The following is a 15,032-nucleotide window of genomic DNA, read 5'->3' on the forward strand; positions in this document are numbered from 1 at the left end:
AGTCTCAGGCATCTGAAAAAAATGATCTGTAAATCTCTTCCATGAGTGACAAGGGTTTATTGGTATGTATGTCAGTATGAATGCAAATAGACAAATGAAGAAGATGTGCATAATTTTCTAGAGCTCTCCTGGACGAAATCAAGTATTTACAGTTACCATTCAGTACCTGTTTTATCTAATAATACAGTTGTGCTGCTAATGGAATTGAACAATTCCATGTGATGGCTGGAGTGCAGTGAGAAGTCAGGAACCAAACCTGTGTTCCTCTAACTGTATTCATGTAACCTGTGTAATAAATAACTTCACCTGTAAATAACATATAGCAACCCAAGTAAGTAGTCTAACACAGGGATTCTCAGCCCTGGTCCTGGAGGCCCATTATTGAGTTAAAGTGGCTGTGTTAAAGCAGGAGAAGCACTAACATGTACAGGGCAGTGGGCCTCCAGGACCAGGGTTGAGAAACACTGTTTTAACTAACACGTAACATTAGATGCTGGTCGATGGAGGGCAAGCCTTGAGCCCATCAATTCCTTTGACACACAACAGAATAAAGATGTGTATTACATTGTCATTTTTATTAATTGAAAAACATTTTCGTAAAGGGGGGGGCATTATTATTATTATTTGCATTTGGGCCCATAAGATCATAATTATGCTGAGTCTGACTGAATGAGTCGTTGAATCACATATTTCATTCATGTCCGACAGCTCGAAAGAATCGGATCCGTAAACTGAATCGGACGTAAACGAGGCGGCGCCGCGATGTTACGTCATCTGATCGAGCCTCTAAAATGTAGTGACCTTCTTGCGTTCGAGCGGCAGAATCCGACTGTTCGGTCCGACAGAAGGGAAGATAAATCCTCTAACAGGGTAAGCAGGACTTCTCTTGGTTAAAGGGAGACATTCATGGTTTTAAAATGGGCGTCTCACAAATGTGTACTCTGTTTTACAGCCGCTCATTACAGAGCATTTTGTGAGAATTTGCTGAAATAGCTGAAGAATAGCTAAGTAAGACGGATTAGCCTGTGAAGCTAACCGGTCAGCCGGCGTTTCCCATTTAATAACAAGAACAGCACAAAAATTAGACTATTCTAGTTAAATGTGATTTCTTGTACTGTGAGAGAACGTGTATTTCTTACATAGTGAGCTGAACAGTAGTGCCTGTGATATTAAATGTCGAGTCCTCTGTCCGGCCTGTGTAATATGTAATATGTCTGCTAGCTAGTTAGCCTGCCGGATAGCACATTTATCATAATGGATGACTCGGTCTCGGGTTTGGTTTCTCATCCGGCTCGGAAAATGTCGTTGCATCCTTGGTTTGTCTGGTTTAAATATGTTTATGCGCAGTATCTAATTTTGCTAGCTAAGTTTATTTACAATGGCATCTAGCTCGAATTTACTGTGTCTATCTGTCTTCATACATTAGCTAACTAGGTTACCTGCCTGCGTCCTCTTTACTGCCGAGGATGAAGATGCTCAGTCCGACCTTGCTCGGTAGTTTAGCTAGGTTAGCGTTAGATAACCTAGGTCACGGACCGCCTTCCCAGCTGTAAGATCTCTTGTCTCTTTGCGTGAGCTCTGTTTAAGTCGTGTACTAAAATCATGTTTTGTTCTAAGATGGTTGGAGTTTAGATTTTGTCCCGGTTTCGTGTCCCCACCATTAAGTTAGCCGACTGGAGGAGTGCTGTAGTAGGCTAACCGTTAGCTTCGGCTAAGGTAGCGAGCTTGCTAGCTTAGCTTATAGACGTTGTCTTTCATGCTATGCCGGCTTACATGCTCTACCGGCTTTAAGTTCCCCGTTTGGCTGGATTTTGGTTTCACTTTCCATGAGACTACCAATGTGTCGGGCAGCGGTAGCTGTGTTAAAGCGAAGGACATATGCTACATTCCCCTTGAATGACCTTAGTTTGTCCTGAGAGTAGCATCACTTACAACGTGGTGCAGATAAAGCGCAGATCATTAACACCATAAAACCGGTGTATCGAATCTTTTTTTGTTGTTTTTAATTTTTATTTGTTTGACTTTTAGACAATATGGGTGACGTCGAAAAGGGAAAGAAAGTCTTCGTCCAGAAGTGCGCCCAGTGCCACACAGTCGAGAACGGCGGCAAGCATAAAGTTGGCCCCAACCTGTGGGGTCTGTTGGGACGCAAGACAGGACAGGCAGAGGGCTTCTCCTACACAGATGCCAACAAGAGCAAAGGTAAACTGGACAAGTCACATGTACTAGGGGGTGCAGGATTTCTCCAGCAGTGCTTCAAACCAAAGTTTAAATTGTCCTGTAGCACTGTTCCTGTTTTGTTGAATAATGTTGATTAGATTTTTTTCCCCTTTTGATTAACTGGTTAACAAATACTGTTTTAACAAAACATCCCACTTGCACATATTCCTTTTTCCTCACTTCTTCTTAATGATTTTCTCCACAGGAATTATTTGGAGTGAGGAGACTCTGATGGAGTACCTGGAAAACCCCAAGAAATACATTCCTGGCACGAAAATGATCTTTGCTGGCATCAAGAAGAAGGCAGAGCGTGCAGACCTTATTGCATACCTGAAGTCTGCCACGTCGTAATGCTATTGGTAGAGGATGAAGATATTTAAACTAAATGTTTTCTCATTCTGTCTTTTAACAATATCTACTCAAACAGTTAAACCTCACCAGATGACAAGGACTATTTGTTATGGTTTTAAGTCATGGCATGCTACAGATGCCTGTCCACAAGGATTCTCATCTTTGTCTACCACTGAGCTATCAGCACTGTTGGAATGAGTGTCGTTCCTGTGTCTTTCAGGTCTTTTCACTTGGGGTGAGAACTGTATGGTTTCACAGGAACTGTTGCATGTTAAATTATTTGACTGTACTAATGTGTGGGTAACATTTGAGGCTGAGAGTGTCTGTGTGCTTACTGGTAGCCATGCTAATTTATGTCATGGATGAAACTGTACCGTCAATAAAAATAGAAAAGAGATTGTCTTGTATTTTATCAAAACTCCTAAAATGCATCATTTAAAAAGACCTAATACAATGATCTTACTACTTATGTGATCTCTTGTCTGAGGCAGTGACCTAAAATATCTTGTGATCTAAAAGTTTTACTTGATCATGGTGTTGTTCCTTGTCAGTTTCTCTAGAATGAGTCACTACATGCCCAAGGGAGGGAACACAGTAACTGGCTATTAGTCTTAGCAGGATCACTGTCTCATTATCTCATTTTGTGAAGGATGCATCACAGCTGTACATAACATAACAAAATTTGGCAAGACAGGGATTGCTGCTCATGCTGAACCAAATGCATTAAGTCAGATAATACAGGGTTATTGTAGCGGTGTTATTCAGTTTCACCATAAAATAGGATTATTTATTTAAATGATGTAATACACTCCAATATTTGTACATTTACAGTGGTAAGTGCTTGTATATTTTCTTGGATATTAGCCATAGTAGAAAGCTGATCCCACTTTCCCTATATGCTTTGCTGCCTGCTTTATGGAAGCAGTGTGTGTTGTTACAGGAGCAGCTTGGGAATTAACTAGTCAGCTTAGAGAAGGAGCACCACATGAGGACATCAACCCAACTGGCCCTGGGAAGATAATCTTTGTTAATCTACAGACCTAAATTTGCCCAGTGCCTTCTGAATGATAGGCTCTGGTGTTCTTGGAAGTTCACTTAAAGGTTAGGTAAATGGAGTCAGCGCAGGTAGTTCGGTCAGTTGCAACTCAAGCTTTCCAAATCAAATATTAAATAAACTCTATGGAAGTCCTTATCAGCTACATTTATTGAGCTGGGACACTGAGGGACACTCAAGATTGTGAATTACACATCAGAGTGCTAAGTCCACTCAGCCTTCACTAAGTCACAGCTGGGGAAAAGAAAAGCACCAAGCCAAATTGTTGTTTTCAGGAGGACAATATCGCCACCAAGTGGACGCCAGAATGTTGCGCAACGCTGTTTTGTAACCTTTTTTTATTGCAGGGAAAAAAAAAATTGCACAATCGACCTACGTGCGAGGTATGTATGTCCTCTACACAATGCTCACTCACGTCAACACACGCTGTACTGCACTGTATTGTTGGTACACTCAGTATGAGCTGGTAACAGCCTACTGTTCCTGTCTCATTCATAACCTACTGTAATGAGATCTGTTATATGATGGTCCAAAATTCCACCGATTGTTTATGCAATAATAAAAGAACCCTTTTTGGTGCTTTATAGAACCATACACAATGCATTCTCCTTCAGTCTGAAGTGCCATTTTATCATGCAAAGAACCCCTTAAGCATTCAAATGGTTCTTTGAGTGTTCATGGTTCTACATAGAACCATCATCTTTATTTAGAAACCCTTGAAGAACCATCTTTTAGAGAACGTAGAATGGTTTCACATTAGCATTTTACATCAAACAACTCTGATTGACTTTGCTGACATCGCATCAGTTGAATTATGTAAAATTTTCTGGTGGAATTCCCCTTTAACTGCTATCGGTCATAGGGACTCAATGAATGATTAAAGGCTGTGGTTAAAAGTATAAAGTTATATATAGGTAGGGATGCACTGATATGGGAATGGTGAGCCAATGCTGATATCTGATATTTTTGTATGTATCCAACTGCTGATGCATAAACATCTAAAAATGCAGAAAGTGCGATTGGATCCACCTGGATTAGTACTATGGAGAAGCAATATTTGTTTCTATAGGATTATAAAAGCAGTAAAATTTATTAAATGCAGACAGTTTATTGTAGTAACTCAGCATCACCTAAACATTATTCCAGAGTTTGATAAATACATGCATCATAAAATATCAGGGTGAAATGTGAGTCAAATCAAAACATCTGTCCAAAGCAGAAATTTTTAAAACATTTATCTACCAGTACTTACAATGTGATTCTGATATTGTCTTGCACTGCTAGTTATAAGTGAAGTAATCAAATTTTATGTCAGCTATAGAAGGCAGATTTGGTGATTCTGGGGCCTGCACTTTTAAAAATGATGGTTCGTCAAGGGTTCTTTAGTAAAGAATGGTGCTATATGGAACCATGAACACTCAAGGAACACTTTGCATAATTAAAGGGTTCTTTGCATGGTGAAATAGTTCTTTAGACTGATGGAGAATGTTTTGTGTATTTTTCTATATAGAATCTTTTTTGAAAAGGGGTCCATATAACACCTAAAAGTGTTCTGTTGTTACTATGTTTTTGGAGCTATATAGAACCCTTTTCAAAAAGGGTCTATATAGAATCATCTGCAGCACATTCTCCATCAATCTCAAGACCACTTTGACAATGCAAAGAACCCTTTTATAATGAAAAAGCTTCTTTCAGTGTTCATTGTTCTGTATAGAACCATTTTCTTTAGTAAAAAGAACCCTTGAAGAACCATCCTTTTTAAGTGTGTAGGCAAAAGACAGGACTGGATGGATGGATGCACATTTTTAAATTATATGCAACTGTCAACTTGGGTAAGAATATTATATTATTTAACAAATTTCTATACATTTAATGTAAATCTTTTAGGGATTTTTTCACTATATTGGAAAATAAATTTGTCCATCTGAATTCACATGACCAAATCGTAAGGCAAATTATTCAGTAACTGCATGAAATAAATGTACATTTTTTTTTTTTTTTGTAAGTTTCCCTCAAATTAACAGAACGTGTGTTTTATGATCACACATATTGCTGTATGCTTACAATTTACTGCTGAAAGCCAAAAATCTTAGACACTCTTTGTGTTAATTTAAAAAAATATTTTTTACAGGGCAGATCACTGAAGAGACGCCATCTGCTTATAGTTTATAGCCCAGATTTGTGGAAAAATGGGTCGACTTTCAGTAGACAAAAAAAATTGAGTTCAGCTTCTTCTATTATAAGGCTTTAAAATTACGTTACCCATCTATTTGACTGGAAAGAAGACACTTACAGCTCTCATATGACTCCCACCTTTAGAATGTAGCTTATGAAATATGAAAGTTATGAAGAATGTGACAAAGTGCGTTTTGGAACCACCGGTGATCTCAAGGAGTTAAAGAGAAATAACACTTGAAACAAATAAAATGGTCTGCTAAAATAGAGAGATAATTTGGTGCAGAGTAATGCAGTAGTAAAATACTTAGTAGTGATATCAATTTTTCTAAAGTATTTACTGAAGTAATAACAGATTCCTTTTATTTTGAGTAATTACCAAATTATCAAATTGGGTAAGAATATCATATGTTTAACACATTTCTATAAATTTTACTTAAATCTTTATATTGGAAAATTTTGCTTGTTTTAAGAAAATAACACTTGAAACAATTAAAATGGTCTGCTGATATAGAGAGATAATTTGGTGCAGAGTAATGCAGAAGTAAAATACTGAGTAGAATTCAAACGAATTCCTTTTTTTGAGTAATTACCCCAACATGGAAGCTATCTATACTAAAATTAACGCTAACATTATGTACAGTCTGTTGAGCCTATACAGCAGGGCCATAAGTAGGATAAATGTTTTAGTGAGGTCAATTTTGCAGAAAAGTGACCAACATGACACAGTGAATAACATCAACTACACCCACTGTCAAATTATAGTTTAGGGTTGTTTTTTTAATCAAATCATTGCTCCTTGTTTACCCATCCATAAATGTTATGTACTTTGCCTTTAATTTGTTCCTTTCCCATCCCTTTATTCTTCCATAAACTACTATTACTGTTCCATAAACTAATTTATCCATCATTTACTTAGTTTGATTTTATTTCATTAACCATTTAAATGGTCAGGGCCAACTGGCGCCTATAACCTAAGAATAGCTCAGCCAGTTTGTATTGAAGTCCCTGTAGTTACTCAGTAATAAGCCTTAGTATTGTAGCAACCCACTACTGTCTGGCACTGTGAGCTCGGGAGGCTCAGGGTTTATGGTAGAGTTTATGGTGTTTATTGTCGTTGTTTGTTAGTTTAAGTTATGAGTTTGGTTACTGTGGCGTTCTGTGTTGGGGTGTGGGTTTAGTTGTTTGGGTTTGGGGGAGACGGGGATGTGGGGGTTGTATTATCTTACCACTGTAATGTCTTCTAGGTTTCTCAAACGCTAGAGGGCGCTCCCGAACGAGTCCAAAATGAATGGGTTAATATGGAGCATTTGAGTAAAATCATAGTTTATAAATGCTTAAACATGTTTAAGATAAAAGAATGCATTCATATCCTGAACACAGAACGGCATAAAACATTTTAACACCGTTGTTATTTTTTTAAACACTCTTGAAGTCGAGTTACAGGAGTTTAAAACAGCGCACCATGTATGTTCATGACGTCAGTGAGCGTGAACAGCCGATTAGCTGCATAAAAAAGGAAATATACAGATGAGTTTTCTTGGCTTCTTTAGTAAAATACATCCATCTTCTTACTAAAATGACAGGAATGTCCTAAGTGATTAGAAACTATTTTAACTTTTTGTTTTTGCAGTTGAGCTCCATTCAACCCCCATTTACTCACAAGTATACGTATCTGCAGCCCGGAGAACCAGTGGGCGTAACGAATGGGCGGGGACACTGTCAATCTGTCGTTCCTTTTGGCTTATGTATACATGCTTATATGCTTAGGTCTCTTTGGCAGGTAAAGCAGGACGGAGTTCATGCAAACACTGACTGACCATCACACACAAAGCATTACTGAACTGATAGAACATGTTCTTCCTGACTTTGTGGGTAAATACATGAACACAATATAGAAATATGTGCACATATGCAGTCCTGACTGGCGTGTCTTTTTCTGAGTTTATACAAACACTAAACTTTGCTTGTTCTCAAAAAGTAATTTCATAGCCACTTGGTTTCTAATGGGAACTGTTTGCTTTCAGTGTTTTGTGCTTATGATCATTTTAGGGCTCCGGTCTGCAGCATTCCCCTTCTCCATTCATTGAGGACGCGCTCTCGGGCGCCCTCTGCTGTTTTGCACTCATGTTTTTGATGTACCGTGGGAAATAGAAAATGGCCAGGCTCCTCATAAACCGGCTCTGTCAGAAGTATACACACCAGACATGACGCGATTTTTTGGAACTTCGCCACGAAGAAAAAACAGGCAAAATATCTATTAAAGGTCCTTTACTTCTCACAAAACCGACAAACTGTGGCAGCGTTCAAGCATGCTTTCCACTTTGGAAAAGCGAGAGGAGAACGTGGAGTTTCTCCACCTCATTTCAGGCGCTGACACGCTCACAGCTCCGATCCCAGTTACTCCGTCTGAAAAGCAGTCCTCACGGTGGAGTTTAGAGGCGTTCGGAAACACTATGGCACATGATGATCTGCCCCCCAGTTATTCTTAAATAAAACCTAAAACCTTGTGTCAATATAGCTAAAGTTAAAGTAGGCTAAATCTGTGTTAACCCGTACGGTTTTACTGGGTTAACAAAGAGCGGCCTACTAGCTTGGTCACGGTAACCATGACAACAGAGCACTATTCGTTTGTACCGTATATCTAAGCTAAATATAAAGATATTGTGCTAGTAAATGTTGTAAATGATAAAGTTGGTGTTTCAACGGGATTTTCAACTGAATGTTTTAACTGTAAAAACGGAAGCTTTCATCAGAAGTTAAGACAACGTTGGGGTTGTTTTAAAGGTAGGACAATATTTCAGATATTTTGGCAGGTTAGGATGCTTCTGTAATACTCTTTCTTATCTGGAAAGAAGATAAGATTATGAAGTTAGAAAATGTTCTGTAATGGCTGCCCTCCAAAATTAAGTCTTAAATGAAGTTGCCATGACGACAAAGCAGCTAGGATATCAGACTTTTTCAGTTTCTGTGATACGGCCTCAGATTAATTTGAACCTGTATGCCATTTATTTCATATATTATGTATAGAGTTCGCTAACAAAAACGTATCTATTAACTCTGCTGTCTCTCTCTTTCTTTAGAGGTCTGCTTTCTCCATTTTTGTTGTTGTTGCTATGGGAACCGCCCGCTCCGACCCATCGAATTCCCCCCCCTCCCATTTCTCCTCGTAGTGACTGATTGGATGACAAAAAGTGACGTCACTCGGCGGTGCTCTGAAAAATTCTATCATTTTTGCTCTAAATGTTAAAAGTTCTGCTCTGTCAGTGAAGCAGCCTCAGCGCAATCATTTGTGCCCATTTTGAGCACATCGTCTCTGAGCCACGTCCTGTCTGTGTAATTAAAGGCAATGTTAACCGTTAGGAATTAATTTGGCCTCGTCTACTTCTTTCCCCTCTTCCTTTCCCCGTCCTCTAAAGATCTGCAGGAGAGTGCACACATTAGGAATACCGGGCTGAGTATTAAAAACGTGCCTGCTTTCCTTGATTTTGCCTGATCTGCTAGCCGTGTGGATCCACATGCTAATCTGTAGTTTATTCAGTGAGGCCATGGGATGCAAAATCAAGGAAAGCATAAAGGAAAGGATGTTTTATTCAACCATTTGGACGCAGCCTAAGTTTAGTCACAGAACACGCGGCCGAGCAAAAGTGTGTGTGCATTATAATAAAGTGGCAATTAAAACTCCTGCCAGTAGAGGTCAGTATTGCTTTAGGCTTAAACTCCTGAACTTGAAGGAGCGTTATTCTGCTAGTCAATTTTCTCTACTTGCGCCGTTTCTTTTCAATATTAATAAATGGGGAAATGATATGAAAAGTAGTTAATGTAAATATCTTGTTAACAGAAATTCAAACTGAATTAAAATTATATTAGTATACAAGTACAAGAAAAAACATAAAATTTAATATGTTATACGCATTCATAGAACATCGATCTTTAATCTTCAATCTACAGGTCCGAATGAAATTTTAGCATATAATATTTCAGTTCTCATGTAAGAACTCATGGGGCTTCTTATTCATTTTAAAGGGAAGGAGACAGTTTTTACTGGTGGGAATTTCCACAAAATTTCAGTAAAGTATCAATTAAACTTTGATTAGTCAAATTGTAGTCACTATTGTATTAATAATTGTAATTATTAATTGATTTCTAAATAGTGAAAATTAAATTGTTAGATGTATAACACTAGCACTTACATATAACAACGTTCTGCATGTAAGAAATTAATTTTAACGTATACAAATTCCTTTTTCAGTACCAAGTAATTCAAACATCCAGTACATGAAATTTAATTTGAATCCGTGAAAACATAATTACTGGAAAAATGAAATGCTAGTAAAAACTGCTCTTTTCAATAAAATAAATTGAGAAAAGCCATGTTTTTAATTTCTACTAGTTTTAATAACACATCCAGTGGCTTAGTTTCTATCAGGAATCTAAAACGGTTTGCCATAAAAAGGATGACAATGACCAAAAGATTAACAGCAATATCACAGTTAGAACAGTTATGACCTGTTACGGTTGTATGCTCATTTTTAGATGGTAGAGAAATGTAATTCAATTTATGTAGGATTTTATTTTGAACGGAGGAAGGCTCAGATATGTTCAAACAACAGATCAACAAATCAAGAGACATGGACACACAGATGGTGAAAGGGTACAGTCCAGTTATCTTCATGTATAACCAGGCTTGGGGTCAACTGTTCTAAAATTCAACTCATTAACATCTACTGATACATGCAAACCATCATTTATTTTTATTAAGAGTTTAAAAAATGATAGAATTATCCTCACCTTGAAGCATGTAGTATACTGAGAACAGTAATGTAATGATACAATAACATCTTTACAGCTGGAAACAAACACAGTAAGTTCATAAATTATGTTCTATAGACACGTTTACCTACATTTCTCTGTTCAAAAAAGTCAAATGCCCAGCGATATAGACAAAACTGCAGCAAGGATATCCTGTTCCACCACATTTAACTCTACAGCATCTGCAATTGCATCTCCAGCAACAGCAGCAAAACCCTTTGATATGCTAACCAAACATGTTTTAATGTAACTCTGTCAAAGGCCATACACTGCAAGGCCTGTGCTACACTGTGCCAAAAAGGAAGTGTTCCAATAAAGTGGTGATATATAGTTTAGTTATATAACAAGGATACTATAATGTGGGTAAGGTTAGTTTATCTACAGTTTTGTAACAAGAAAAGCACCAGCACAGTATCCCAGTATTAACATAGCTAATTAACACAGTCAGGCTCTTCTGGAGTTCATTTGTGTGTGCTGAAGCAGGGAAAACATTACACTGTGTAATTCTGTGGCTCTTCAGGAATGCAGTTTGACCCCTCTGAAAAATGCCAAATGCTTCCATACCACCGTGAAATTCACCACAATGCAGACCAGAACAATCCAGTGAAGCTAAGCATGTTTGGGCCTGGCCTGTGATTTCAGCAGGAGATGCTCCTGTGGCCAGGAGGGGGCGCTAAGATTTTAAATATAGATATAAAGCAATACCTATGCAGGGACGGGGGATAAACAGTTGTGAAAATTTGGCAGGAAAGAAGGGATTTTAACCTTAATGTTCTGGCCACTGTCAACAATGAATTCCAATACAATATATGGAATAATGTAACTAACCTTGTTCAGGCATAATTCAGTATGTTTGGCAGCAAATCAGCTGTCAGTTAGCCAGGGCAGTTGTCTGAAGAAGCACAGCTTAGTGCATGATATCAACATTGGCTAAGTCAACTAGTCCAAATGTTTGTCGCCTTGTGCTTTTAACTCACCATCTGCCGGACGGCTGGAGCTCTTAAAGCAAAGTTCTGTAATGCACTGACCACACATTCACACAGTCATAGTGGACCACAGAACTTTGCCCGAGGAGCCTTGCTGCATGTTTGTGTATTCAACAGCACATCGCAGTAGTAATTATTGAAATAAGTGGTCTATGCATCACATCAAGTTTTGCACACATCGTTGTAGGCTTCAATCAGTGATTTCTTGTTCAATTGGTTGGGATGGTAGTCCACTCTACTTCTGGGTCTTTCAGGCCCTGGGAAATAACACATATGGCATTTAGTCTCCTGGCTTGAAGGAGGTGACGTGTCTTCTGCATACCCCCTATTACAATTATTACAATATAGTAGCCCATTTGGTGCATCACAACCATGGAGGGCTATTTTGTTCCATAACAAAGGATTCAGCCAAGAAAACGTGTTCAAGAATGGTATGAATGTTTACATACAGCCTTTGTATTTAGAAGTAATAAAGCCTGACTCACTACTGACAGTGCAGGGAGCATTATAGAGTGTACTGGCTATCTGAAAACAGCTGAAGTAATAAAGTCTACCAGGTGAGCTGACAGAGAGAAATTACACTCAGCCAGGCCTTAAAGTCTACCACAGGTAAAAGGTTAACTCTTTTCAAGAATGTTGTTTCTAAAAAGGTATTTTAAGAGACACTAAATTAGAAGAAATTAAGCCCATAACCGACCTGGTAGGTGACTGCAGCAGACATAGCGGAGTCTCCATACCTCCATGAAGTTTCACGCATACTGCAACTCCTCCGCAAACCTAAACTGGTAACTGTTTGATTTCTAAGCGACAGTGAAACAGCATTTGCCGTCTTACGTTAGCGTGTCCCACACTTTCTCGCTTTCCTATCCAGTTTTCTGGCCTGAAGTAAACCCTTCTGCTCGGACCCCCGGCTCGGCTCCCTCTCTGAAGGAATGTCGACGTGGAGCTGCCAAACGTGAACGTGTGTAGGGCTTCACATGAACGCGCTCAGAAACTTCTCACACAGAGCTGGGTTTCCTCCCCCCTGCCTGGCGTTAGCACTCTCGGCTAAGGAAAATGGACATGTTTCCTCACAAAGCACACTGCTGTGTAGCAGAGGACTCTGCGACCACAAGATTGGTACTTTTTTCCAAACCTGAATATCATAACTACACCGTTCTTTTATGTGGGCTACTCTTTACCGTGTTATACTTTTTCCATAGGTGTTAGCTTAGCCCTCTGGACCACTGCAATTGGAGAATGGATTAATGAATGAGTAATGACAACAAAAACGGTTAAAGGGCCCACATCCTACATTTTTCTTGTGTTTTATTATTTTTCCGCCTGACGTCCAGTTACGGCATTTGCGTCACAGTTCAGTTCTGCATAACCATTTTCAAACCTCTCATTATACCTTAGAATAAAACAGACTGTTTTTAAAATTTGTATCTTTGAGACTGACTTATGTAAATGACCTCAGTTCTGCCTTGTATTGTTCCAGGCTGAAACACTCTTTATAACTTCAGCATGAATGGACAGGCCAAACTGTAGGCCACACTGTAGTAAATAGGCAGATATATATATATCGCTGTTGTCAGTTTTTAACATAATTTGAAAATACTTACATTACCTTTTACATTGGATGCAAATTTCATGATGAATGGACTGAAATAAATCACCCAAAATGACTTGGAAAAATGTCTGGTTCCATTAACTTGCATTAAAAGTGAAGTAGGTTTTTTCCTTCTCCTGTAAAGTTACCATTTTAGAGATACAAGGTTTTCTTCTGACAACAGCAATATGTACATGAGTTGTTTTTTATGATAGCACAAAAACAATAAATTCAAATTAGGCTTTTTTTTGTATTTGCAGCTTGACTTTTGTATATGTATGTTATAGACTCGGGTGTGAACGCATCAGACCATGGGTAATTGTGGACTTGACAAACCAGGGCCCTCTCTGAATGGGAGGTCCTCCTAAAGCCTTGCAAATTAGCTTAGTTTTGGTTTCTGATTTTAATGCTCTATGTTGTAAAAATAAATAATATGAGTCTACATTTTCCATTATCATCTTTCAAGTTCTGCTTCTATACCTGTTGTTTCCATTAACCCCCCCCCCACGATCCCACTCCAACTAATATACCACTTGTTGAGCAGTTTCAGTGAAAATGATTGTAGTTGTGACTCATTATAATGATTTTAATTTTTTCTTTTGAATGTTCCTCTAATTATATTGATTGTGTTCAGCAGAGACTAAGTGTAATTCTTACTAAACTACAGCAAGATTGAAGATGCAAAGCACCATTATCTTATTGAATATCAGTTGTTTAACCCTTAAATGCATACTACACAACCTCATAAAGAAATACAGCGTAATAAAAACATTATATTTTTTCACCTTCCTCTATTTTCTTGCGGTGGGGGGCTGGTGGGGGGCTTGTTGGGGGGGGGGTTGCGTGGGGGCCAAAATGTGATACTATGTCCCTAAGTGAATGATATGCTGTGCTATTCACTGATGAGAAATACTGCTATTTTATGAAGGTGAAAATCTCATTGGCTTTTCCTAAAAGTGGGCGGAACTGGAGCATAGTGGAGTTCCATTCCCCACACCAGGTTGGTTTATTCCAGAGTTTATTCTTCTACAACAGGTGGAGGAGTGTTGAGAATTATACATGGTGCTAGAGCATCAGCAGCTTCACACCTCTGCTAACGAAACCCCATCATGGAAGAATTCTTCTGATTAGATTCTTCAAATCAGCTGGGTTTCAAAGTGATCAGGTGAGAAACTCATTTTGATATTGATGTGATTGAGTCAAAGAACAGTGTTTTGTTGCCATCCTGTGTTAAACGCTGCTTGCTGTTTCTGGTACAGCGCTCTGTTTTCACACCTGCACAGACTGAGAAAACTGAAGGAAATCAGAGTAAGCGTCTACATACACTGAGAAAATCTGATTACTGATGTAAAATCCAGCTCTTTGTTGGATTTTTAAATCAGATTTCTAGGCCTTAATCTAATATAAGAAATCAGAGTATGCTGTTTACATGACCTTGAATAATCAGATAACTGCCAAAATCCAATAATGATGGGATTATTAGATGAATGTAAACGCGCCCAGTGCTCTGGTGATAGTGTTCTGTTCAAAGATGTTTCCACTTGAATAAAAGTTTTTAAAGAGTTGTCTCTTGTTGACCTGTTTTTTACTGACTTGGTTTAAAATGAGCACCAGCTCCCCATCAGTAAATCGAACTTCAGTTTTCCACATGACAGGCAGAGATGCTGTCCACTATACTAATGAAGAAAAAAGGAGTATGATTGGATATTCACTTTCATTCACTGTTAGCAGTGTTTATGTTTCTAATGGACTACTCCTTTAAAAGTGTTCTTGAATTAGTAACGGAAACTGTTTAAGAGAAAAAGTATTTTATATAGCTGTTACTAACGGATAGTCACAAATA

At 38.4% G+C, this 15,032-nt stretch overlaps 1 protein-coding gene across 1 annotated transcript; it reads left to right on the forward strand.

Annotated features, from left to right (window-relative positions):
• Positions 1 to 738: 738 nt before the first annotated feature.
• On the forward strand, positions 739 to 2,968 carry LOC118807813 (cytochrome c). Its single transcript, XM_036569929.1, has 3 exons — positions 739 to 870; positions 2,029 to 2,202; positions 2,426 to 2,968. Exons 2-3 carry the CDS (start codon positions 2,034 to 2,036, stop codon positions 2,569 to 2,571), a joined length of 315 nt encoding a protein of 104 aa, XP_036425822.1. The 5' UTR covers positions 739 to 870; positions 2,029 to 2,033; the 3' UTR covers positions 2,572 to 2,968.
• Positions 2,969 to 15,032: the final 12,064 nt, after the last annotated feature.

This window comes from Colossoma macropomum, unplaced genomic scaffold, assembly GCF_904425465.1.
Source record: "Colossoma macropomum unplaced genomic scaffold, Colossoma_macropomum, whole genome shotgun sequence".
NCBI classification, from domain to species: Eukaryota; Metazoa; Chordata; class Actinopteri; order Characiformes; family Serrasalmidae; genus Colossoma; species Colossoma macropomum.

What these genes read in the sequence shown, in the direction of transcription:
- LOC118807813 (XM_036569929.1), top strand. Translation starts at nt 2,034, where the DNA reads ATGGGTGACGTCGAAAAGGGAAAGAAAGTCTTCGTCCAGAAGTGCGCC. An exon ending in AGATGCCAACAAGAGCAAAG is followed by an intron (nt 2,203 to 2,425) that starts GTAAACTGGACA and finishes TTTTCTCCACAG; the next exon opens with GAATTATTTGGAGTGAGGAG.